The 24,340-nt window shown below is 37.9% G+C and overlaps 1 protein-coding gene across 2 annotated transcripts in view; it reads right to left on the bottom strand.

Annotated features, from left to right (window-relative positions):
• Positions 1-324: 324 nt before the first annotated feature.
• Positions 325-24,340, bottom strand: part of Vps16A (vacuolar protein sorting 16) — a 44,332-nt gene continuing 20,316 nt past the window's right edge. The window contains exons 11-20 of one of the 2 annotated variants that reach the window (XM_067126439.1): positions 21,704-21,870; positions 21,456-21,593; positions 20,302-20,463; positions 18,288-18,437; positions 13,556-13,669; positions 10,181-10,314; positions 2,864-2,960; positions 1,129-1,232; positions 727-876; positions 325-558 (exon numbers count right to left, since the gene is read on the bottom strand). In XM_067126439.1, the coding sequence (XP_066982540.1) occupies positions 732-876; positions 1,129-1,232; positions 2,864-2,960; positions 10,181-10,314; positions 13,556-13,669; positions 18,288-18,437; positions 20,302-20,463; positions 21,456-21,593; positions 21,704-21,870 (1,211 nt within the window). In that variant the 3' untranslated portion in view covers positions 325-558; positions 727-731. Of the gene's footprint in view, positions 559-579; positions 877-1,128; positions 1,233-2,863; positions 2,961-10,180; positions 10,315-13,555; positions 13,670-18,287; positions 18,438-20,301; positions 20,464-21,455; positions 21,594-21,703; positions 21,871-24,340 lie in introns of those variants that run through there. The other variant, XM_067126438.1, reaches the window with a different exon arrangement.

Genomic DNA, 24,340 nt, shown 5'->3' with positions numbered 1-24,340 from the left:
TTGTTATTTAAAACTTCTTGTCTAAATTGAAGAATAGTTGACCAGACTCAAAAACAAGCCCCAAAGTTCAACAAGTGGTTACATTCTTCTGTCCCATTCTCCTTCATTTTGGTGTAGTTCTCCCGCTTATCTTAAAAAAAACTGTTGGCAATTAATAATGGTCCCACAGCCTCAACATTTTCCATTTTCTTTAGAGGTCTCCTGACCTTTTTCTTTGTCATTTCCTCTATTGCACCTATATTCTCCACTTTCTTGCTGTTTCTCACTTTCTGTCATTCAGATATATAAGCCCATCCTTCTTCATTCTCTTTACTATTCCGAATATTTTCTTTTTTCTGAGCTGATATCCTTAATTTATTTTCTTATCATTTTTTCTTTACAATGGAACTTGCTTCATGGCCTACCTCTTTCTCTAACACAGGCCTGTCCGCTTACCACTTCCTCTTGCTCACTCAACAACCAAGTTATTCAGCTCTGCCATGGGGTTAAACAAGCTTTGTTTTTTCAACACACGCCAGATTTATAGTTCGTTCTTTCTGGATCTTATATCAAGTAATCCTAAAATGAAGGGAAAAAATATGAGATGAAGTTTCTTTATTAAATAAATATACATTATATGAGAGGTACTATCAAATCATTCTTACAGAGGAATAATCTGTACACACAAATTCTTAAAAATTCATATATACAGTACATATTACATTTCACCTAATCTTCTACACCCACCAAGATTAACTTCTCAAAGACGAATCGCTGAGTAACATCTGGATACGTGACTGAATACCCTGATGCTGTGGCCCACAGGCTGCTAAAACCTCAGTTAGGCTTGAAACACTACGCTGCTCTTGAGCTATTTTTGTAGCTTCTTCTAGAAGGCTGGAATATATTACACGGCTACTGTCACCCAAAAGCAATCTCAATGCATCATGATGCATAAATAAATACTGTGTATGTAACTTCATCAAATCAATGGAATAAATTATATCTTGGAATACACTGCATAAATATCCAGTGATGAAAACTTCAAAGTGTGAGCATACTAAAACTTAGACAATTGGCAAAACTGATATCTCAATGCAAAATGGTGCTAGTTAGCTATTAATCATGGCTTTATTATAAGCTACTTACCCACACTTGATGAGATAAGTAACCTTGTTCTCATCCTTGACTTTGACTGCATATTTCTGAGCCTCACTTATGTTCTTGTATTTCAAGCAAGCATCCACAAAAGGCTGCAAAGGATACAAAAGTAAGTACTCACTTCAGATAACAGACAGACAAAAATCGAACACAGATCTTTCAGAACTGAACATTCTGGATCCATTAAGCCACATTTTAAAACAACGTGGGATCATTTAGCAATTATGGACCACAAAAAAATTCAGTTTTCAATTTTTTTTTTTAGACATTTTTTATTGTGTTAACTAAGCTTACATTTCTTACTCTGCTTCTTGTTGAATGAAAAAAAAAAATTACAGCCACAGTTTTGGTCATGCATTTCCATTTCCGGTGGTACTCGGTGGAGTTTTGCTGTGGCTCCAATAACCAGTATTAGGAGGTTAATTCCTTCTCCAGGTATACATCTTTCTTACATTTTCATTTTATTGGTATTGTTTCAGTAGTACTACTTTTTCTGCACTGGTATTCATTTTATTTTTGAATGGTGGGAGTTTTATTTTCAATATTGGACATAACGAGGCACACCAACCTTTCTTGCCATCTTTCACATTCTAAGAGTAATCTGATCCACATTCAACACCTAATGGCTGAGGAAGTGCAAATAAATTGGCCTGGAGATAAGAAAGCTTAGCTGAGTTTAGTGCAATTACTTAGAGGCAAGTTGTGGCAGATTTAATTAATTGCTTGCTACAGGCTTCACCCAATAAAGGGTCCAGGAGCCTGAGGGAGAGGCCAACGTACCCATTTTTTGGTACCCACAGTATTATGAAATTTGTGTTTGTTCCTACAGTACATATAACCCAAACCTTTTGAGCTTACTAAAACACCTATTGGAATACTTCTTTCATTCTTAATCTCTCTATGATGTGCAGCCTTTGTATTCCTCATTATTTTGGCTTAATTTCATTTACGTCAAATCATTTTCCTTTCTTCCATCTATAATGCTTTTATCTTTCCTAAGCGATGCGTGGAATATTTTCTTTCTGCATTAGTTTTTTCCATTTGGCTTACTCACCTATATCTTTACCTGAGATTTCTTTCAAAATCATTTTCCCAATCTTGCCTTAGATAAACTCTATTACACACACTTCATGTATATGAAGGATAAATTAAACACTTTTGAAGAAACAGAATAGAAAGCTGACCCTAGTAAAAATCTAAATTGTTAAAAATTTTTTTACGGAAATATAAGCTAAAGTATGGCAAAAAGTTAAACATAAAGTGGATAAACTCTAATATTAAATAATTATTATTTTTTTGCAACTATAAAAGCAAGAAAACTTTTCTGAAAAATACTAGCACACTATCCAGGGGAAAAATTGCATAAAAAAGGCAAAGTGTGTAAATTCACAAAACTACATGACATACAAGCCTAATTCATAGACTGTTATGATATATATAATGTCTCATATATATCATAAAATGCATTTTTAATAATGCCAAATGTTTTTTGTCTTCTTCTTTTAAATTTTACTGTCTTAGCTTAGAATGATTAATTTCAATTTACTGCATTATATGTTTCTAGTTCTGCTCAACTTTGGAAATTTGTACTGTACAGCATAAATTCTTTTGTTACAATGTATAATACCGGGTATCTCCAGTTTAACGTTTCCTATAAAAAATGGAAATATTATATAAGATGTAAAATACAATGCCAAAGTTAGCTACTTTAACGATAACTCACCTCAAATCCAATTGGGTTCTTTTTATTTTTTGAAAAGTTAGATAATTCCTCCCAGTGACAAGCCTGTGCGTGAGCTAACACTCGAGACCACCAGTATCTGAAAATACAGAAAGTGTCAGGGAGCTATGGAATTTTCTCTCTTCCTTTTTTCAACGACGCTATGAACATTTTAAACTCCATAACACCTGAATCCATTTAATGCACTGCAAACTCAAGTTTTCCTTTAAACAGTTTGCTCTCATTGTTAATGAGTATATAATGCAAGATTTTTCAAGGGATGACAGCAAACAAGGACCTCTGGAATCTGCTTCTGCTCGTGTATGCTCAGTTCTCATCGAATCACCACGAAGGCTGGGTGTGATGCAGCCCAGGACTGGGTGCTGATAGGTGAGGACTCAGATGAGGAGACTGCATGGGACTTGTGTGAGCCTCAGGATAACACGTCTTGGAACAACGTCATGGAAATCCGTAACTAACTGGGTCTGCACATTTTTATATTGACATTCTTGCTAGGTCTTCATTTGAGGCTTTTGTTGCTGCTCTCTGTAAGGATGATAGAGCTTTGAGTTTTAAGACCCTCCAGCTCCAACTGAAAAAGTCCCTCAGCAATGATGTTATGCAATGTTGCTGCCCAAGGTTCTACTGGGGGTTATGACTGATCCATGAGCTCTGGGAACAACCTTCCAGTCCCCCATCAGCATCTCAGGTGGTTCTATCATTTTCATGACTGCTCCTCACAGGCTCGACTCCCATCACTAGCAAGGGAAGTCATCACTAAGGGTGTTCCTGCTTTAAACTTCGCTCTACTCTCTGGACCTCCAAGAATTTAAGCTACTGAATAAGTTTTGATTCATATTACCTGGATAACACTTGAAATACAGCAGTATTATTCAGGCATGTTGCATTTAATCGATAATCTCCAATTAGGCAAGTGTACATCAGCCTAGGCTACAAAGCTGGATATGGTGTCATTCAAATTTTGTTGATATAATTTCTGTTTCATATTTGGTTGTTGAAAATAGTTACAAAATGAATTTTAAGTATACTTTTGAAAGGCATAACTGAAAGGAAGAGAATTTGTTGGGGCAAAGTAGGTGGAAGAACAAAATGATAGATGTAGTTGTGACAAATGGCTGGAGGATGTCTGATCACTACCTAGTTGAAGAGAAAGTTGAAGAAATAGCAATTTCAGATGGGGAAGATATGTTCAAAATGGAGCTCTAAATGTAATAAAGTGGTTCTGATCAGATCAAAATACACATAACATATACAGAGAAAGTACATATAAAAGGATTAAAATGACATTTTTATAAAATAGTTTTATATATACTTACCCAATAATTACATAGCTATACTGTAGTTTCCTCTTGCACGGCAGCTTGAATTAAAAAATTCGTGGGTAATGCTTCACAGTTTAGTGCAGGTGACTGGTCCCGCCACTAATGGGAATACCAGGAACTACTTAGCAAACAACCTCATTTTGTTTATGCCACATTTACATCAGAGGGGAGGAGGGAGGGCTCTGATCATGTAATTACTGGGTAAATATATATAAAACTTTATTTTATTATAAAAATGTCATTTTTATATAAGTAACTTACCCAGTAATTACACAGTTGATTCCACATTGACAGGAGGTGGGATACATAGACATATTCTACCTCAAAACATTATCTAATGATTTTGAAATAGAAAAAATTGCTAGCATCAAATGCAATGCTTGTAGTTCCTTGTTTATTAAGAGAGCCTGCAGCAGAGAACTGCCTCTGGTTGGTGCTTGCCTTAACCTGTAGTGGCGTGGCAGCTGAGCCAAGAGTTGCCTCTACATTAGTGGGAGTCTTGCAGCGGAGAATATGCCTGATCGCTGACAAGACGTACATCAAAAAATGCCCTTGCCCTGGGTGCAGTACTGATATAAATACAATCAGAAAAGACTGTCACCTGCACTGAAAAAAAAAGACCACAATCCATCCACCGAAAGTGATGGGTGCTCCAGGTACATTGTACCCCCTGGTTCTCACAAATCTCGGCACCTTACTACAAGGTGAATAGATGGTAGGAGAAAATCCTATGCTTTCTTCCGCAATGCCATGCCAGTTACTAAAAATGATCAGTAAGTACCCCAAGAATCTAACAATTTTAATTTTTTTCGAAAAAGTGAGATCAATCACACTTCCAGGAGGTCGATGGTAGAATGGACTTCAGGGGCATACAGTGCCTGAAAGCTGATGAGGTAGAAGCTGTTCTGACGTCCTTAGCTTTCCATAAAAGGAGGAAAATGCTCTCCTAAATCTGAGTGTGTCTCAGAAAAGCTCGATTGTAGACTGGACGTCAGACGCACAGTGCCTGACAGCTAATGAGGTAGAGGTTGTACTGACGTCTCTAGCTTTCACTAAAAGTAGGCCAAAAGTTCTCCTGAAACTAAGAGTGGCCTCAGAAAACAAGTGCAATCACAAGAGAGGACCATACATTCTTAGACGGAGTGTGCCAAAACACTAAATGTTATGAATGACCCCTTGTGCTTCCAATCCTAATCAGGTCATACTGGAAAACTCCAACAGAAAAGAGAATTTCTTACTCATCCCCAGAGCCAAGGATGCAGGGAGAGTTGGCACCACACGACCAGAAGCTGGAGCCAGGCACTGCGTGTACAGCTGGTGCCAAGCTGCAGGTGGGGCCAGCAGAGCTGGTCATCAGCTAAATAATTGGTCAGAAGCTGGCGGGCGCTCCTAGAAGCTCGGGGTAGAGCAGGCACCCGGCGAGATGGAAGCCAGGTGAGGGAAAAACTTGGGTTGATGGGTGCTCCTGGGAGCCTGGAGCACAATTCCTGGCTGTCAAGACCGTCCTCTCTTCCATAAGTTCTTGAGAGAGCGAGAACAGATCCAGCCATGGAAGGGTCCTCATTCTCGGTTAAAAATTCCCAGATTAAGCGAGCAAACTGCGTTACTGAGTCAGACGTAGCTCGATACCCCCGTCTGCATTTCTCAAATGTCTTTGTAGCACCTCTGAAAAAACCTCTCCTTCCTGATAAGCACCCGGGAAGCCCAAAGCCTGTCTGCGCAAGAGCATACCACCCTTGATGGTGTCTCTTGAGTGAGTGTGTTTGAGAAGTTACAAAAGGTGGAAGGATTCTGGGAGAATCCACCAATCAATCTCAGAAAACCAGGAGCCATAAATTACAATTCAGAACTGGCTATGAGAGATGTCGTAATGTTCTGACTAGTCTGAAAAAATCCAGCTTTTCCCAAGAGCAGGGGAATTAAGGTCCACTCGAGAGTAAGAGTTGAGCTTCTGATGGCTCAGTTCATCTGCCAGAAATTCCAGTTGGACTAGAAAAAACTTGATCAACCATTCATAGTAAAAACTCTCGTCACTTGGGGGTGAGTGCTAGTGCAAAAACGTAAGGACTGTGGTCTAGTCTAAAGGAATACCACAGTCTAGGAAAGAGTGAGGGTCGAGAAGGACTGAAGCCTTACATGAAAGGCCTTCAGCTCTACGGCATAGTGTGAAGGTTTTGTTCTACCAGAGACATGTCCCAGAAATTCCTGGATTCCTGGGCCTTCCTCCGAAAGACTAAATTCGGACAGATATCACCATAAGTCCGACTGAAAACTCCGGCCTTGGGGAAAAAACAGCAGAGTCTGTCTATGATTCCTTGTCCCTGGGCAGGGTGAAGACTTGATAGAAGGCTTGTGCCAAAGCCTAACAACTCCCGAACTGGCAGACTCTGTCTCATAAGACGGGTCTGCAATATATTTGGAGTCTGTTTGTGGACAAGAAAAATGAAGTATCCTAAATAATCAGGAACTTCATACAAACGGTCTGGAGAATGGCTGACAGGACTGTTCAGTTAGTCTCTGCAACCGAACAACTTGAGTAACATTGTGCAGACAACTAAGTGGAATAGTTATCAACCCTGCTGATATCTGACAGCCACGGTTTCACAGCCATCAGGGTGGACTCAATGACACCTCGTACAGACTGAAAACATATGCAGAACTGTACTTGGCCAAAACTAATATCTGACACAGTCAAAGGAACTTGGAAATACACCAAAGCCCAGCCATGGGATAAAAACGGTCTTGAACAAAGCCAGAAGTGACAACTTCTGTTGCAGTCAACTACAACGCTCCAGAAGAAACAATCTTTTAAAAGGACTAAGCATTCAGAGTTGGGAACCTAGTATGGCTAGAAAGTGCTGAGCACTCTGGAACAAGTGTCGGGAGCTTAGGATTCGGCACCAGAAAGCTGGTGCCAGGAACTCTGAAGTTGATCAGGTGCTTGGAACGGGTGCTGCTAAAGAGAGGGTTCATGGCTCTTCCTTCTGCCTGGAGCCCATGAAACGTCTTTCTACAAGAGAATGCTCAGGAGGGAAAATATCATCATTCCAAGGGGAAAACGGACCAAGGATATATGCCGTCTGAAAGTAGCTGTGATTCTCTTGGTAGTTGGCAGAAGGCAAAGAAAAGAGGGCTAATAGTGGCTGGGTGTTTCTCCCAGTAGAAAAAAGAGAACCTAGGCTCCCTTCTTGCAATCCTAACAAAGGACTGGATATGTCAAAAAACTAACTTGACCATCCTTACTGCATAGGACAGGATAAAGATACCACCCAAAGCCAAAGTTAGACTCCCAACTCCCTGTAGAGGTGATAGCTTTCTTCAACAAGAGAGCAATTTGAGTCATCTGGTACTTTAGGCGAAGGTGAAACAGGCTGAAAAGAAACAAAACCACATGAGAGCATTTGTATGGTACTCAAAGGAGGAAGTCTGATACTGCAGAGAGGACACCTGATGATCAAAGACTAGTGTCAGCCACTTGAAGATCAGAGCCAGGTTTTCAACTGGAAACTGCGCTCAAATAAAGAACAACAGAAAGTTCCCAGAAGAGACAGGCAGTGAGATAGAGACTGGTGTCAGCCACTGGTAGGCTGGTGTCAGACGCATAAGAGGTGGTGCTGGGAGCTCTATATTTAGAGGAGCTCTGGTGCTATAGGGCGCTCGGGTGCTACTGGAAGCTCGGGCGCTATCGGTCTGCTTGGCGCCAATACCGGCGTTCCACAAGCAGAAGTTCAGGAGACAAAAGTTCAAGACTCCCAGAAGATATAAAAAGGTGTGGACTACACTCCTGCTCCCTGAGACACTTACAGGAGAGCGGAGAACAGTGAAAGTCAACTGAAAAATGCCTCTTGAACAGCCAAGACTCACTAGAAAAAATGCCACTGGCACTTCTACAATGAAAGCACATCCTTATGGACGCCTTTCCAATGGCTCTCTGTTGACATCTGCGGACAACAGGCTCGGCCAAGGAGGCAACTGCCCGGAAGCAAATGCCTCTGGACTCCCAAAGACTTCAGTATGTCCTCTCCTTGGTGCAGGGGAGTGGGACAGGGACAGGGTATAGGAGATCTGAGGGGCTGTATAGCCGTCTCCTACACCACACATCCAGTAAGACACCTTTCCAGCGGCTGTCTGTCAATACCTGGGACCGGACAACAGGCTCGACTGAGGGGGGCCAACTACCCATGAGTAAACCCCCTGACCTCCCTTGGACCTCCGGTATATCTTCTCCCCGGTGCGGGGGAGTGGGACAGGGACCTTTGTCTAGGAGCATCGGGGGACAAGTAGCCACCTCCTCCACTGCACAACACTTCACTACTGTATTACAAGATTAACTTCTGTTAACTTGGACACAAGACTGGCAATGGCATGGGAAGGAAGCAAGACAGCCAGGCGCGGGAGCAAGTGGATACAAAATGAGAGGGCTAGTGGCAGGAGAGAGTTAGCACCAGAAGATGGGGAACTGGCATCGGGAGCTGGGTGCTCCCAGGATGTAGCTGGTGCCAGGGAAGCCGGGGCAAGGCAAGGTAGCAGCTCGGGAGTCAAGACTCGGAAGCTGGTGAGAACTCAGAGCTGAATCTCGGCTGTAAATACTCCAAAGCCCAGTGCCACCAAAGTAAGCACAAATTCTCTCATTACTACATTCTGCCCTTACACTTTTTCAGTTCTCTGCAAAGGAAAATGTAATAAGAAGATATTTAATTAATTCTTTACAGATAAATGCTTGCAGTACCCAGAGTAATATCATACAGACATATCTCAACTCCTAACAAACATTATTTGAGGCTTGCAGATATGCATTTCATTACTGAAAATTGGTTCGGTAGATAACGCAATGCTTACGTCTTATTACGCTAATCAGAAAAAGAAAGTTAACCTTTTTCTGACCAAAGTTAGAAGTACCCAGTACCATCATACAGACATATCTCAATTGCTATCAAACATTATTTGAGACTTGTCGATATGCATTTCAATACTGAAAAAATCGGTAATCGAGGTAGCGAAAGCAATATTTAAGTTTTTTACAATACTCGGAATAGGAAAGTTAACCTTAACCGACATAATTCAAAGTACACTGAGTACCATCATACAGACATATCTCAAATCCTATCAAACATTACATGAGACTTTTAGATATGTACTGTATACACAGCCAAAAAAGTTGGCCCGGTAGTGAACACAAAATTTACGTTATTACGCTATCTGGAAAACGAAAGTTAACCTTTACCGACAATAGTTGAAGTACACAAAGTATCATCATACAGATGTGTCTCAAATCCTAACAAACAATAATTGAGACTTGCAGATAAGCATTTCATTACCGTAAATATTGGTTTGTCAACAAACACAATGTTTATGTTCTATTATGTTAACCAGTAAAGGTGGTAGCGTGGTAAACTACACTACCAGTAGTTAACCAATTTGATTGTGAATTTGCTACTGTAGTGAAATATAATAAATTTGAATCAGATCTTAAAAACAAACAATAAAATACTGATCCTGAAAGCTGTAGGCTTTAAGCTGCTCAAAGTCAGCGATAATACATCACCGAGATCTGGCCTCCAAGCTGACATCGACACTCGGTGTTGACTTGAGCGCTGGCAGAAACAGAATGAGGTTGTTTGCTAAGTACTTCCTGTATTCCTGTTACTGGCTGGGATCAGTCACCTGCACTAAACTGTGAAGCGTTACCCGAGAATTTTTTAATACAAGGTGCCGTGCAAGAGGAAACTATAGCTATGTAATTACTGGGTAAGTTACTTATATAAAATGTACCTTTAACATTACAGAATATCATGAAATTATACAGTAGCATTATTCTTCAATTAGTGTTTTTGTTCAAACAACATTTAGTACTTAGTAAACTTTGCTGAACATAAAATATAACAATGCACTAAGACTACACAATACAACCCTAACAGAATGATTTTCAAATAAAAAAAGGAAAAAATCAAAGATCAGTGTACATAACAAAACTTACCTTCTTTCAGGTATCTTGAACTCAACTCTGAGTCTCTCTGCTTCTTTGACTTGTCCATCTTTAATTAGCTGATGGATAGTATCATGCAAGGACATATTTACATAGGGCTTCTGCTGACTGTCTTCCAATTTAACCTATGTAGATATTAATTAAAATTAATACACAGCAACAATGAAAAGATATGGTATGAAAATGGTTCTTTTTGAGCCAAAATATAAAAAAAAAAGATCATACTGTACTGTGAAATTATCTTAGTTATACAAAATCACTACTCCTTTAGGGGGTCAGACACATCACAAGTTCTTTCGTCAATCTTGTGCACTTGGAGTTACATCTTCTAAGACCTTTGACACTTCCCTCTGATCTTTACCTTGCTACTTATACACCTACAACATCTCAAAACAATGGCTATGCTTCCCTTTTCATCACACGCCAAAACCATCTCAGTTTATGATCCAGTCTAATTACCAAATCCCTCTGCATGATGTGTAATATGATTTTCCTCATACTCCAACCTAGTTTGGCTATGTAAAGAACAGCAAGTCTCTTATGTGTCATATTTGTGACATGGTATGATGACAGCAATGTAATTATGTGAATAGAGAATTTGAATTCAGAGCAAGAAAGAGAACGAAAATAGTACTGATTACAAATTTTCAAATGTATAACCCAATTCTAGGCATCTGACCCTTTACCACTTCTGTTTCAACACAAATTACAGTAATTGTTGAGGTAAACCAAATGAGTATTTGCTGAGCAAAAATTTGAGTAGCCTGGCTACAATTTTAGTAAAAAATCATCACTTTTGACCAGAATACGTGGAAACATTTAACGGAAGACAAGGCTAGAAGAGTAAAAGGGAATTATTACGATAATAGCGCACAGTGCAGGGGAAAGAGTGAAACAGTACAACGTTTAAAGTATAAAAGGGTGAGACTGGGGTTAACACCAAACAAGCACAGAAAAGTGTACTGTGTGAATGGTTAAAAAACCTGCTTGGCTCAATACCATGAAAATCAACACAGAGGGAATCTTTATAATGAGGAAAAATACAAGGAGAAAAGGCATAAGTTACATCATATATTTGTGGATCCTGGAAAGGCATTTGACACAATACATAGACAAGCAATGGCATGGGCATTACATATTCAAAGGGTAATGGAAACTCTTACAACACTGCTACTATATAAGACATCAGGTATGGAATGATCACAGTGACAGGTCTGGCACAAAACATTTGAGACAAATATTCACGTCCACTAATGATCAGCTAAGTCTTTTACTGTGCTGTTTGTCTTGTCCAATGAGAGAAGGCCCCTCAGGTGTGAAGTTTGCAGATGATCTGCCGTTCAATGCAGAATCAAAGGACGAAGGCTTAAAATATTTAATAGGTGTAGCAGTGAAATGGCGATGAGAAGACTACAAAATCAGTGTATGCAAAGTCCTTGTTACTATGACAGGAAAGGAAGCAAAAGAGAAATTCCAGTATACAGTGGTTTGTGAATTCTGCGGACAAAGTACAGTGGTAAATACAGGCAGTCCACGGTTTACGACAGGGGGTTCCGTTTTTACGCCGCATCGTAAACTGAAAATCATCGTAAACTAGAAAATCGTGGAAAATCGTCAAAAATTCTAAGAAAACCTTACTTTTGATGCTTTGGGTGTATTGAAAACGATGTAAACTGCATTTTTATTGAGTATTTCATCAAAAAAGTCTCCAAATTTTTATTATTCTGCTGTTTTGGAGACATATTTCTTCCGTCGGATCGGCCTATGACGCGTCGTAACCCCGGAACATGCGTCGTAAACCGGGAAATCATTTCTGACGAATATATTTGAAAAGCGTCGAAACCTCGGAACGTCGTAAGCCGGACCCGTCGTTAACCGGGGACTGCCTGTATATGACATCTTAAATGTAATAGATAGTGTCACAGAAGCCTAATGGCCTGTCCACACTAGTGGGCATGCCCGTTGGACACTTCCAGCTGTTAATATTTTCTTTCGCTTCTGAAGCACTGTTACCAGACAATCGCATCATTCTGGCTCCATACTCGGTCTGTCAATATAGTGGAACGGGTTATGGGAACAGTGTTTGCCCGTTGGGCAGTGCCCGCTAGTGTGAACAGGGCTTTAGGCTGAAAAATTTATGGGGAACAAGCAATTTCTGATGCCCAGCACCCACACGGAAAAAATGGTGAAGGGATGGGGGAAGATTACATTTAGGTGGACAAGCAGGCTTTAGATGACGCAAAATACTTCTGGTCTAGTTGCACTACTTAATAATAACTGGCAACATACTGGATTGAGAAGGGTTGTAAGGGAACAGTAACAACAGCTTATATTAAGTGGAAAAAGACTGCCATACTGCTGGTAAATAAGGGTATCCCATAACTAAACAGCAAAAATCTATGGTGCAGCTATAATACCTAAGATTCTCCACAAAGACGTGACATGCGCACTAATAAAAAAAAATGAAATGCTGAAGAGGTGTGACTACAAAATGCTGGGATTCAACGTTCGAATGCATTCAGATCATATTACAAATGAGGAAGAAGCTAAGAGACATGAAGTTACTGAGGGGAATAGGAGAGAAACAGTTTCTGGATGACAGGTGGTGGATAAAGAAGTACCTGGATCAGATGGAAATCCATGGAGGAAGTGCAAAATATATAGAAGAGTGTGGAGAGAACAAATTAAATATCTAACTGTTAATGCTAATCATGATCTTCTATCCCCACTGTGCATGGACATTTAATCCTCCTCCGTGATGAGACCAAGGTCATGTACACATTATAAGCAAGCAATACTGCCTGAAAATAGATGCTTACAGTAACTCCTCCATAGGCATCTGAACTACCAACCCTCTAGCACTGTTCAAATCCCCAAGGAGTAGGTTGTTGTTGGCAACTAATTTCATGCAATACCATATTGCCTGTTCATAGGCATAATTCGTAATATCATGGTAATGAAAGACAGTGGTTAAGCTAAGTTCCTCGCTGGGTGAGCGGGTTCCGCTCTCAGCTACCACTCTGTTGGTCGCGAGTTCGAATCTCCGACCGGCCAGTGAAGAACAAGAGGAATTTGTTTCTGGTGATAGAAATTCATTTCTCGCTATAATGTGGTTTGGATTCCGGTTCGGATTCCACAATAAGCTGTAGGTCCCGTTGCTAGGTAACCAGTTGGTTCTTAGCCACGCAAAATAAATCTAATCCTTTGGGCCAGCCCTAGGAGAGCTGTTAATCAGCTGTGGTCTGGTTAAACTAAGATATACTTAACTTTTTATGCTAAGGAAAAGGGTACTCAAACAATATTTGAGACAGTGGATCTAAACTACAACTTTAAAATATGTCAATGGTATGAATTGCCAAGATTTACCTGCCATTTGAAAAGCCTTATTTGCTCCTCCGTCATTTGAAAAGCCATTTCATTTTTTGCCTTCCGAAAGAGCTCAGCAGCACCTTGTAATGAAGCTTGTCTTGTATCTGCTCTCTAGAATGAAAAGAAAACTCAATGAAATTTATATCAGACTGAAAATGAATAACTTTTAATTGTAGACAAAACAAATTTTCACATTTTTAACACTAACATATTAAAGAGTGAAATGATTTGATAGGATTCACACCATACACACAAATTATGATATAGTACACTAAAACCCCCCAAAAAACCAACTTGAGAATCATGATGAATAATATAATACACATTTACAATACACTAAAAAATTAAGTAAAGATATGGAGACATTGTTATAATAACAGTTTAACAAGAGCATCAGTATTACCAATATTATTTTTACTGTACAGTATATGGTTTAAGCAGACCATGATTTGACATTCTAAATTTTAAGAGGGCTGCCCTCAAGGGTTTGTTCTTAATAAATATATCTTACCTAATCAATTATCAGTCCCTAATGTAAGCTTGGAGAGCCTGAAATGGCTAAGAGATTCTGACATATTTTCTTTAAGGATTTTGTTTGTAAAAATGATATTCATTGATTGGATCTTGCAAACTGTTCATCAGATATCCTTATGTCCAATGAGGGGTGACAGATTCAAAGGCAAGATACAATTTTTTAAACGTGTCAGTTAATAATGTAATGCATCTGCTGTACTTAGCTACATTTACCCTTGAAAATATAAATTTTCATAATAAAATTTATTATTTGGATACTTACCTACTGTAAAGACAGCTTGTATCTCTGTACCGATCAGCGAGACAGCATTCAAACAAAAGATCGAATGGCTGCCCAGATGACTTTCTATTACACCTGTTTTCCACCAGGTGTGTTTCGAATGTTTTAGCTCTTGTCGGAATTCTCCTTGACAACCCACTATGTTGTGGGGAGGCTGGGTGGAGTCTTCTTTAACAGTAAGTATTCAAATAATAAATTTTATCATGAAAATTTATATTACTTGTGATGAATCTTACCTACTTTTAAAGACAGCTGATTCCCACATTGAGAAGAGGATGGTGGTAGTGCAGCTAGACAAAATCCGCTCAGCCAGTTGAGCTAAAGGTTTCTTGCATGAAATCATTCTCACCTGATCTGGAATGCTTTATGGATCTTACTGCTGCCAGAAGTTGGGTTCCATTCAGGGAGCAAGGCTCTCATATGTGGGCACCGAAGAGCAGCTTTGCGGAGAAAACCGCTTCAATACTGCCAGAATGAAACAGAAGTGGCCAAAACCAAATTGCACTTCTACTGCACCGCATTAATTCCATCCTCAAGTAACACACTACCATAAAACTATAGGAAGTTGCAACAGCTCTCACATTATGAATGTTTGCCTTCAATAAAGGTAAAAGGTGTGTAGCTCGTTCTCATGCATAATCAAATATGTCACAGAGAACCTAGTGTTTTGATAAAGGTGTTCTAGGTTTCTAAAACCTTAAAACAAAAGGTTAACTTTGCCCCTTCCAGGCTTAATCTTTGACAAATAACTTGCCCCTTCCAGGCTTAATCTTTGACAAAGACATTCTAGGTTTTCCAGAACCACAAAACAAAAGGTTAACTTTACCTCCTCCATGCTTAACCTTTGACAGACATTCTAGGCTTTCAAAAACCACAAAACAAAAGGTTAACTTTTCCTCCTCCAGGCTTAACCTTTGGAGAAGATGTTCCAGGTTTCTAAAATCACAGAACAAAGGTTAACTGCTGCTTCAAGGCTTAACATATCTAAGTAAGTTTTAATTGCCCCAACGGACAGAGCAGTGTTTCCTCATCTTCCCCACCAAAGAGGTTAAATTGGAACTCTTACAGCTCTCAGAAAAACTCAGCCCTAACATCATTCTTAGCTCTAAGGCAAAAAGATAAAATAGCCTTCCTTTTACAACAGCCTTAAGGCAAGGCTTGCAATAAATTTACGCTTTTAACTGCTGATAGTGCTAAATAAAAGAGTTTCATAGTACCATACATAATCCAATGGAACTCATTCCAGAGGCTCAAAAGAATCTGCAGATAAAATTTAGACCTACATCTACATTCCAGAGTGAGATTGATACTGATCGTCAGCCAGATCTAATAGCACATGATGCAATACCAAGGAAATCATGGAACGATAACCTTGAAAGTAGACAGCGAAAAACTCTTACTATATCTACGAAAGCACAGAAACTTTGATGTCTACAAGGTTACAGGCGGTGAAAATTCCTCTAGAATGGCACCCTGAGCAATACACAAACCGCTGCTTCTGACACAAGGCCATGGTTGTTTTCCACTTAAGGACAGAACCCATGATACCTTTGAAAATCCCCTTACTGGTAGGAGACAACTGAGCATCTCCAAGCTGATCATGTGAGATGCAGAGGTTAGTGGAAGTGCATGGAATTCTGTAGTTTGAGTCGATTTCCCCTTAATGGAAGAATAAGAGAGACATCAACAGAGTAAGCTAAAAAATCCAAATATCATTTGCTCTGTGGCTACTGGGGCTCTCCAGGAGTCATTGAGCAATTCTGAAACTTGAAATTTGCTCAATACTTCCTTAAGAGTAGATAGAGGGGGAAGGCCTATGAGTCTGAATCAATGCTAATAGGTCCACATTTAAGCACTCTTCTAATCGCACAGCAACTGTCAAACTTGAGGATGTAATGGCCACTCTGCAGGTAGTTTTGTTCTTCCTGAATGCTAAATCACCAAAAACATTGTCCTTCCACAGAATGAACTATCAAACTAATATCATGGTCAGTTGTTTGGTAGCGTAGAAGGGAAAGAGAGTGTAAAATCCATGAGACCTGTGGCTCATAAGGCGATTTATATACATTTTTGTTCCTCTAATGCCAAATAAGCCAAGGTGGCTCAAAGATGAATTGGACACTGGTGGCTCAAGTGGCGATGCTTGTCGCATGTCTTTCATCTATTTTATCCTTTGTACACCAGTGGTACACATTATAATAACCAACTAATTGTTAACTTTATTTCACATGGCATTTTACTTACACACACACACACACATATACAGTATACAGTAATACCCCAAACTTGCATGATTCAACTTGCGTGAATTCACAGACACACATACATTTGTGAATACTGGGAAACCCTGCAAAAGTGTTTATGTTTAATTTTTTATGTAATTTATAAGTTTTCAAGCTTTTATGTGTAAACTAAATAACAATAAAAGTAATAATTTCTCTCTCTCTTTTACTGAGATGAGAGAATTTTTATGGTACATGTATATGTTTATTTGTTTTGTATGATAAATAAATTTTTTACCTAATAATAAGTACTAATTTTCAAATATTAATAAGATTAAATAAATAATAATAATAATAATAATAATAATAATAATAATAAAATATAACTGTAATTACAAAAATCATATGTGATACATATTTTAAAGAAACAAATATCTTTCCCTCATCTTTTGTAAGAAGCTCGAAGGCAATGCTGTCAGACATGTCGATTTAACTTGACAAGAAGGGGGTGTTGCTGATTAGCGGGTCAAAGGTTTCTTACATAATTCTCTCTCTCTCTCTCTCTCTCTCTGTGTCCGTATAATTCATAAAAAATTTCACTCTCTTAAATAAGGACAACTGTTATCTCATCTCTCTCTCTCTCTCGTTCGTACTTAGCACAACCTACGTTTTTAAAAACTTCTTTATCCTGTCACTTTCTCTTTGTTCTGAAATGCTCTGTCTCTATGTTTTAGAACGGCGCATTTACAGTTTGTAAACGGTGCAGGTAAAATTAGATCAATTCAAAATTATCTACTGTGCAGTTAAAGACATACAGAGAAACAGTGCTGTAATACGCAGGTTGGCTAACTTTGAACAGGAGAGAGAGAGAGAGAGAGAGAGAGAGAGAGAGAGAGAGAGAGAGAGAGAGAGTCCTTACTTAGAGAGAGTGAAAGAGAGAGAGAGAGAGAGAGAGAGAGAGAGAGAGAGAGAGAGAGAGAGAGAGAGAGAGAGAGAGAGAGAGAGAGAGAGAGAAATTTGACCACTGATTAGCAACACTCCCCTTCTTGTCATGTTAAATGACATGTCTGACAGCTTTTGTCTTCCACCTTCTTACAAAAGACGAGGGGATAATTTGTTTGTTCAAAATAATACGAATTTTGTAATTACAGTTTTATTTATTATTATTATTATTATTATTATTATTATTATTATTATTATTATTTAATTTTATTAATCTTGTTAATATTTGAAAATTAGTACTTATTATTAGGTAAAAAGTTTATTTATCATACATATAAACATACCTGTATACATGTACCATAAAAATTCATCCCACTAAAAGAGAGAGAGAGAGAGAGAGAGAGAGAGAGAGAGAGAGAGAGAGAGAGAGAGAGAGAGAGAGAGAGAGAGAGAGAAATTATTACTTTTAATAATATTTAATGTTATTTAATTTACACATAAAAGCTTGAAAACTTATAAATTACATAAAAAATTAAACAAACACTTTTGCAGGGTTTCTCAGTGTTCGCAAACGTTCGCGTGTCTCTGAAAAACTCGCGTATGACCATTAGTTAGGTTCCAATGAAAAATTCGTGTGTCTGTGAATTCATGCAACTCGAATCGCGCAAGTTTGGGGTATTACTGTATTACTCATTTATGACAAAGTCCTCCTCAGTGTTATATTTTGGCACAAGTATGTTTTGAAACTTACATTTGACTGATAAGCTTCTTTGACTCTAAGAAGTGCTTGACCATGGAAATCATCTTCCTGGACTAAAATATCCCGCAGCTGATCTGTATCAGTTTCTCTACAACTGCGGATATATAGAGATTTGGCCACCCGAAAATCTCTAATCAGCATCTGAAAGAGGAAAAATTATGAAAATTGTTTTAATGGACTAGGCTAAATTTTAAACCAAAATTACTTGCGTTAAAATACTAGAGAAAAAGCCACAGGTTTACCAATTATAACTAGAGAGCAACACAGTTCCAGAACTTTACTCCTGTTTTGTAAGCAGTTGACTGATTTAATACTATTAACTAGCATCAAAACTAAGAGTCATCCTGAAATATGATCTCATATAATATGTTAAAATTAATACTACTATAATAAATACTCCTACATTCTAGAAGAGGTAAAATCATAATCTTTTTACTAGAGTAAATTTCATATCTTAATACAAACTCCAAACGTATAGGCATTTCACTTGTCAGGAAATGTTCCTCCGAAAAACCTCTCTGAAGGGAAAATAATGCAGTCTCACCGGGTAATCAGTACATCTATTCAAGAAAGTCCAGTAGATTCCAGCTATCATCAAAGATCATTCTACTTGTGGTTAGCCTTTTTTGACAAGTGGAATATAGCAAGCTGTTAAGATTCCACCACATAACTTCATCATTTTTCCAACCATTTAAATTTTGATGTGAAATGCTGCTGTCAGCAGAAAATTTGGCTACCTTTAGCACATAACTTTGATTTTTAATAACTGGTTCCTATTCTTTCACATACTAAAGTACAAGTATTCCACTTCAAACCCATACAAAGCAAAAAAAGAAAAACATTGCTCATCTGATATTAGAGTATACTCCATCATCTCTAGGATTTCAATTGACATGGCTACTAACTCAAACATTACGATAATATAACCCTGGAAGACTACATCATAAGGATGTCACAATACATAATGAGAGGGACAGTGAGATGAAAACTGTGATCACCAAACTGGCCTAGATCCCCCAGAGAATAAAGGCTACTTAAAACTCTACAACAACTGATCCCTAGATGTTCCATTTGCTGCAAACACCTCTTTATTTTGTTTAAAACCACTGAAGCAGGTGATGACCTTATCTCAAGAACACTGACTTTTACTTGAGAAACTGCTATCTGAAATATTTTCATATGTGCTTATTATTATAATTACTACTCTCTTCAGTCAGTAAAAGATTGTTCTCTATGTAAAAGGCATTCTGGACCATCCCATGGGTTGGAAAAGACTGGTTTAATCATCTCTAGAATCTTGGACTCTCTGAAGGTACATTCACAAAGCCATAACTGTCTCAAGCACAATTAGTAACAGGTCATCGGCAAAGAAATCTGTAAAAACATCTCATTTAATGAAAACATTTCTGGGTATTCTCCACTCCAAAGAAAGAGAGAAACTAACATTGTACCACTGCCGCACAGAAATTTTTAAAAGTAGATTTTGGCTTATTTTCTAACGGTGGTGCTTACATGAGTGTAAGCAAGCAAAAAATTACATATACATATTTTTCTTTACAAGATAAACGATAGCTACAGAAGTTCTGAAATCACTGTACACTGGTAACAACTGCCTCACGTCTTTTAGTGCACAGACATGACAGCAGCATATTGGGACATTTGATGGTAATCATGAACTAACTAGCAATAAAAAATGAAGAGCTCACAATCTGACAACAAGCCATACTCTCAGGCTTGTGATTCTAACATAAAGCCTTCTACCCCCATTATTCCTAACATCTGCACAAATTAGGAAAGGAACTTATACCATTTTTAGAGCTGCCAGAGCTTGAAGATGATGCAGCATTTAAGCTGCAACATTTATGACATTCTAAAATATAAAAATGTAAAAACTAAAACTAAGAAAAACATTAAATATAAATTGTAAATTAAAAAAGAACAACAAAGATGATGGTGAGGATGCCTTTCCTATCACACAGATCTAGAGTGAAATTTCTGTACTTACCAGGAAATCCCCTGATGGGAGTTTCTGCCGTAAATGATCCAGTACTGTAAAGATGAGATCAGTGTCACCACTTTGTATTGCTCTTCTAAGCGCTGTCTGAGCTTCGCCAAGTCTCATGAGAACTAAAACTTGTTCCTTAGCACGGCATTCATACTCAATCAACTGCGTTGGGGCAAAATATTTCATAATTAGTAAAACAACATACTGTACTGTATTAGACTTTTAGTTTATTGATACAACATAAAAATTATGCACCGCAAAACTAACAGCAAAAAATGGACTTTCTGTATTGCTGAAAATCAACACTTGCAGGCGCATGAATCTACATCCACCTAATTTAATTAAATATTTCAAAATTCTACAATACTCAACACATCAACATTAAGGAAGCGTTTATTATATATGAGGTAGTTTAAAAAGACCACTAAGTAACATCTCGAGACAAAGGGCTTAGCCACAGAGTGTGCTCTGAAAACCAAATATTAAAACAAGGTAAAGCCAAAGAAATTGAACAAATACTGTGTGTGAGAAAAGACGAAAGGGATCAGAAGCATAATCACATGCAGAGAGCGATATGTAGTTAAGGGCTGAAAGATAACTATAAAGAACTTTTATTACTGCACTGGACACATTATAAATGGAACCCCCTAAATGCATCTGTATAAAAATAGTTTACCACCAGCATAATGTAAAAAGTGTCTCCAAAACCATGTTATTTATTGAAATCTAATGATCCTGATACAGTACTGATCTTTAAATTAAATTTCAAACGATATGATAGTGAAGTTACTGTTGACTATTATACTGATATATGAAATAAAAAAGTGGACTACCACATTGATAAAAATGGATGCAATCTCTGTTAATTTCATATATACGTGCATATTCAAATGGACTTGGAAGAGTAAGTTCTCTGCTATGTTCATTTATCATTTATGTAATCCCTAAAATCTCAAAATGATCATGACCTCTTTACTGGAATGTCACACCAAAAGAGGTTTTCATATATAGCTTCACACAAGAAAATTCATCCATAAATTCAAATTACACTTGCACATTCATCAGCATAAATGTTGCATCAGTCTGTCATAAAAAACCAAATCCAAATATTGAAAATAACATTAAAACCAAACACATAAAATACGAAAACATACTTTTACGGCCAACTGTTTTCTTCCAGCTCTATCAGCGCGATTGGCAATATCGGTATATGATATGCCTGGGGTATATCCTAACTTACTATTAATTTCTTTGGCAATTTGCTCATCACTCTTTTGAGATGGCTGAAGAACCTGCAAAAATAAGAATAATAAATATTTCAAAAATACGAATAATAAATATTTCAATGTCAGTATTTTGCTCTGACATATTCCCATAAAAACAAGAAAAAGATTTTACACACCTTGTAACAAGCCCAGTGAGCTAAGATTCGTGAGGCACCATCAGATTCTGGTAGTTTTAAAAAACCAGCTATTTGCAAAGCTAAGGGAAAGAGCCTGCGAAAAACAAGTCTGTCTAGGAGCACTGGGAGAGTTAGATGCTCTAGTTGGCTCCACGTTAGAGGCAGCCCTAAAAGAAAAAGAACATGCAATATAAAAATCAAGAGCCAATGTTGACAATGCATAAAATCTTCACATCACAAAATTCAATACAGTATTCTTAATTTTTTCCATTCTGCTGTATCACAAAATAAATTACCTTAATATAAATACTTAATTTAAGATTTATCTTTTAGATACTTAAATCTCCATTAAATAGCTTTTACTTCCGAGCCAGCGGTAGTTCGATAGATTTAAAAAAAAATGAGAACACTCCATTTTTAATGAATATCCGTCTTCTATCCATCTACTTCCCCAACACCCACCAGGGAACTGATAGGTACAAACATCCATAAGTGATCAGTCTACTTCTGTCCACTGTGAATGTGGGGAGACAGGAACGGCAATTTATATAATGGAGAGATATTTAAAAAATAAATCTTAAATTAAGTATTTATATTTTCGAAACGAACCTTACCTCTCCATTATATAGCTGATTTCCACATTTGAAAAAGGTGGTGGGCAAAGTGGAAATCAGCCAACCCTTTAAAGGCTACTTAGTAACAAAATATTTTGTACAAAACAAGTGTTTGCTTCAACCAGTGGATTCAATCTATTGGCTATTAGTGCCGCCTTAGGAGGACTGTCACTCAGGTACGAGATCTTCATCATGAAGATAGCCGAGGTCTCTCTGGAGAGTGGCCCCCTTCAGCAAAAGGAGGGGTAGGGTTACTGTGCCAAAACCCTGTAGAGCCAATGATGGATAACTAAAAAGTACCTATGTACAAAAAAGGAGGGGTTTACGGGGGTGCGCGTCGAACCGAAAATCGTCCAAAACATCGTCGAAAATCGTCAAAAATCATAAGAAAAGCCTTTTAATGCATTGAAAACGATAAACTGCATTAATTGAGTTTTACATCAAAAGAACCTTCAAATTATGATTATTCTGCCAAATAGGTATACTTTACAGGAAATAATTTCTGATACTCAACGGAACTAAACCGGGACTGCCTGTACTTTACTTCTAATACTCAACACTGAGTGCCTCCAAGCTCCCCAAAAACCACACCCAGGTTTAAAAAGCAGTAGACCAAAAAAGGCTAACAATCGATACAGGACATAATATCCCCTGCACAAACCAGAGGAGGTAATGCTTTGCAATAATCGTATTTAATCTCCGCCCCATGAAGATAAACCAAAGCAAGTACAAGATTACCATGGCACTGAGTGACTTCAATACCTTATCCAAGGATACGTGTTCAAATTTAAAAGTTGTAGCCATTGTTCACCATGCCCAGTGGCTTGCCTTCCATTAAGGATAGAAATTAGCATGAAAGTCTTTAACAAAAAACCTAATAAAAAAAACATTACACTCATATTCTCCAGCAACTCTGGTTTCCATATCACTAAAAACAGAACCTTTACATCCGTTTAATCCTTACACAGTAGCTCACAGAGATGACAGATTAAAGTGTCCGAGTATGCACTGCTACAAAAGAAACTGATATATCGTAGTATATGTAAGTGAATGCATGTTTTTGCCATAAAGTACAAGTATATTTATACCCTGTACCCTTTAAACTACTGTAAAACACTTATAACTCCTTATTTTAAGAGTTCACTGCCTAAATTAATAGTTCAAACAAAAATATCCCTTAAATTATCATGCTACAACAATTTAATATCATTTCAAACAAAAATACACCCCAAACCGTCATCCCAAACACCCAAAGCCATCTTACATTACTCTCCTAAAACTGTTACTCTTAAATATATACACCCCTAAAGCTCTTATAGATTTACTAATTTTAAAATATTAATATTAATGTGAACACAGCAAAATATCTATAAAATATTTAATACAAATTAAAAGAATCTTTAATACAAATGAAATAAATGTCTTACAGAAGTGTGACAATTAACCAAGTCGTTTTTTCGCATAGTACTGAAGTCGTTCCATTTTCCTTTCTGCTATAAAGTATATTCATATAAATAAACAGCACCCATAAAGTCAGATAAAGCCTTATTATTAACCAGTTAAGCGTCACCAACGGGATATCTCGGTCAGACGCATCCCATATCACAACATCTTCAACAGAGCAACACACACTACCTCTTTCAGGGGTGGTGCACTTATGAATTCGGTCCAAAATGCTCTTCCCCCTTATACAAATTGTAGGAAAGTCAGTTGGTAACACTATGAGCTAAATTAGCGGTAAATGGCAACTTTTTTTTGTAAGGGAGAGACAGTCTGACAAGAGGACGACGACCTCCACCTCCAGCTACCATTTCTCCCCCCATAATGAGAGATCTAAAGCAAAAGAAAAATCTTTTGCCTGAAGAGATATTACCCACTACTCATTGCAGAGAATGATGATGAGTACAATAAAAGGAAACAACAGCACCTTCTCAATAATCAGCACAAACAATTACTTCCTTCTCTCTCTCTCTCTCTCTGCTGCGGATTCCAAGAAATTTTTGTTCAGGATAAGGGAAACCCT

Source organism: Macrobrachium rosenbergii, chromosome 24 (assembly GCF_040412425.1).
Source record: "Macrobrachium rosenbergii isolate ZJJX-2024 chromosome 24, ASM4041242v1, whole genome shotgun sequence".
Lineage (NCBI taxonomy): Eukaryota > Metazoa > Arthropoda > Malacostraca > Decapoda > Palaemonidae > Macrobrachium > Macrobrachium rosenbergii.
Note: the sequence above shows the minus strand (reverse complement) of the source record. Positions and strands in the feature narration are given on the sequence as shown.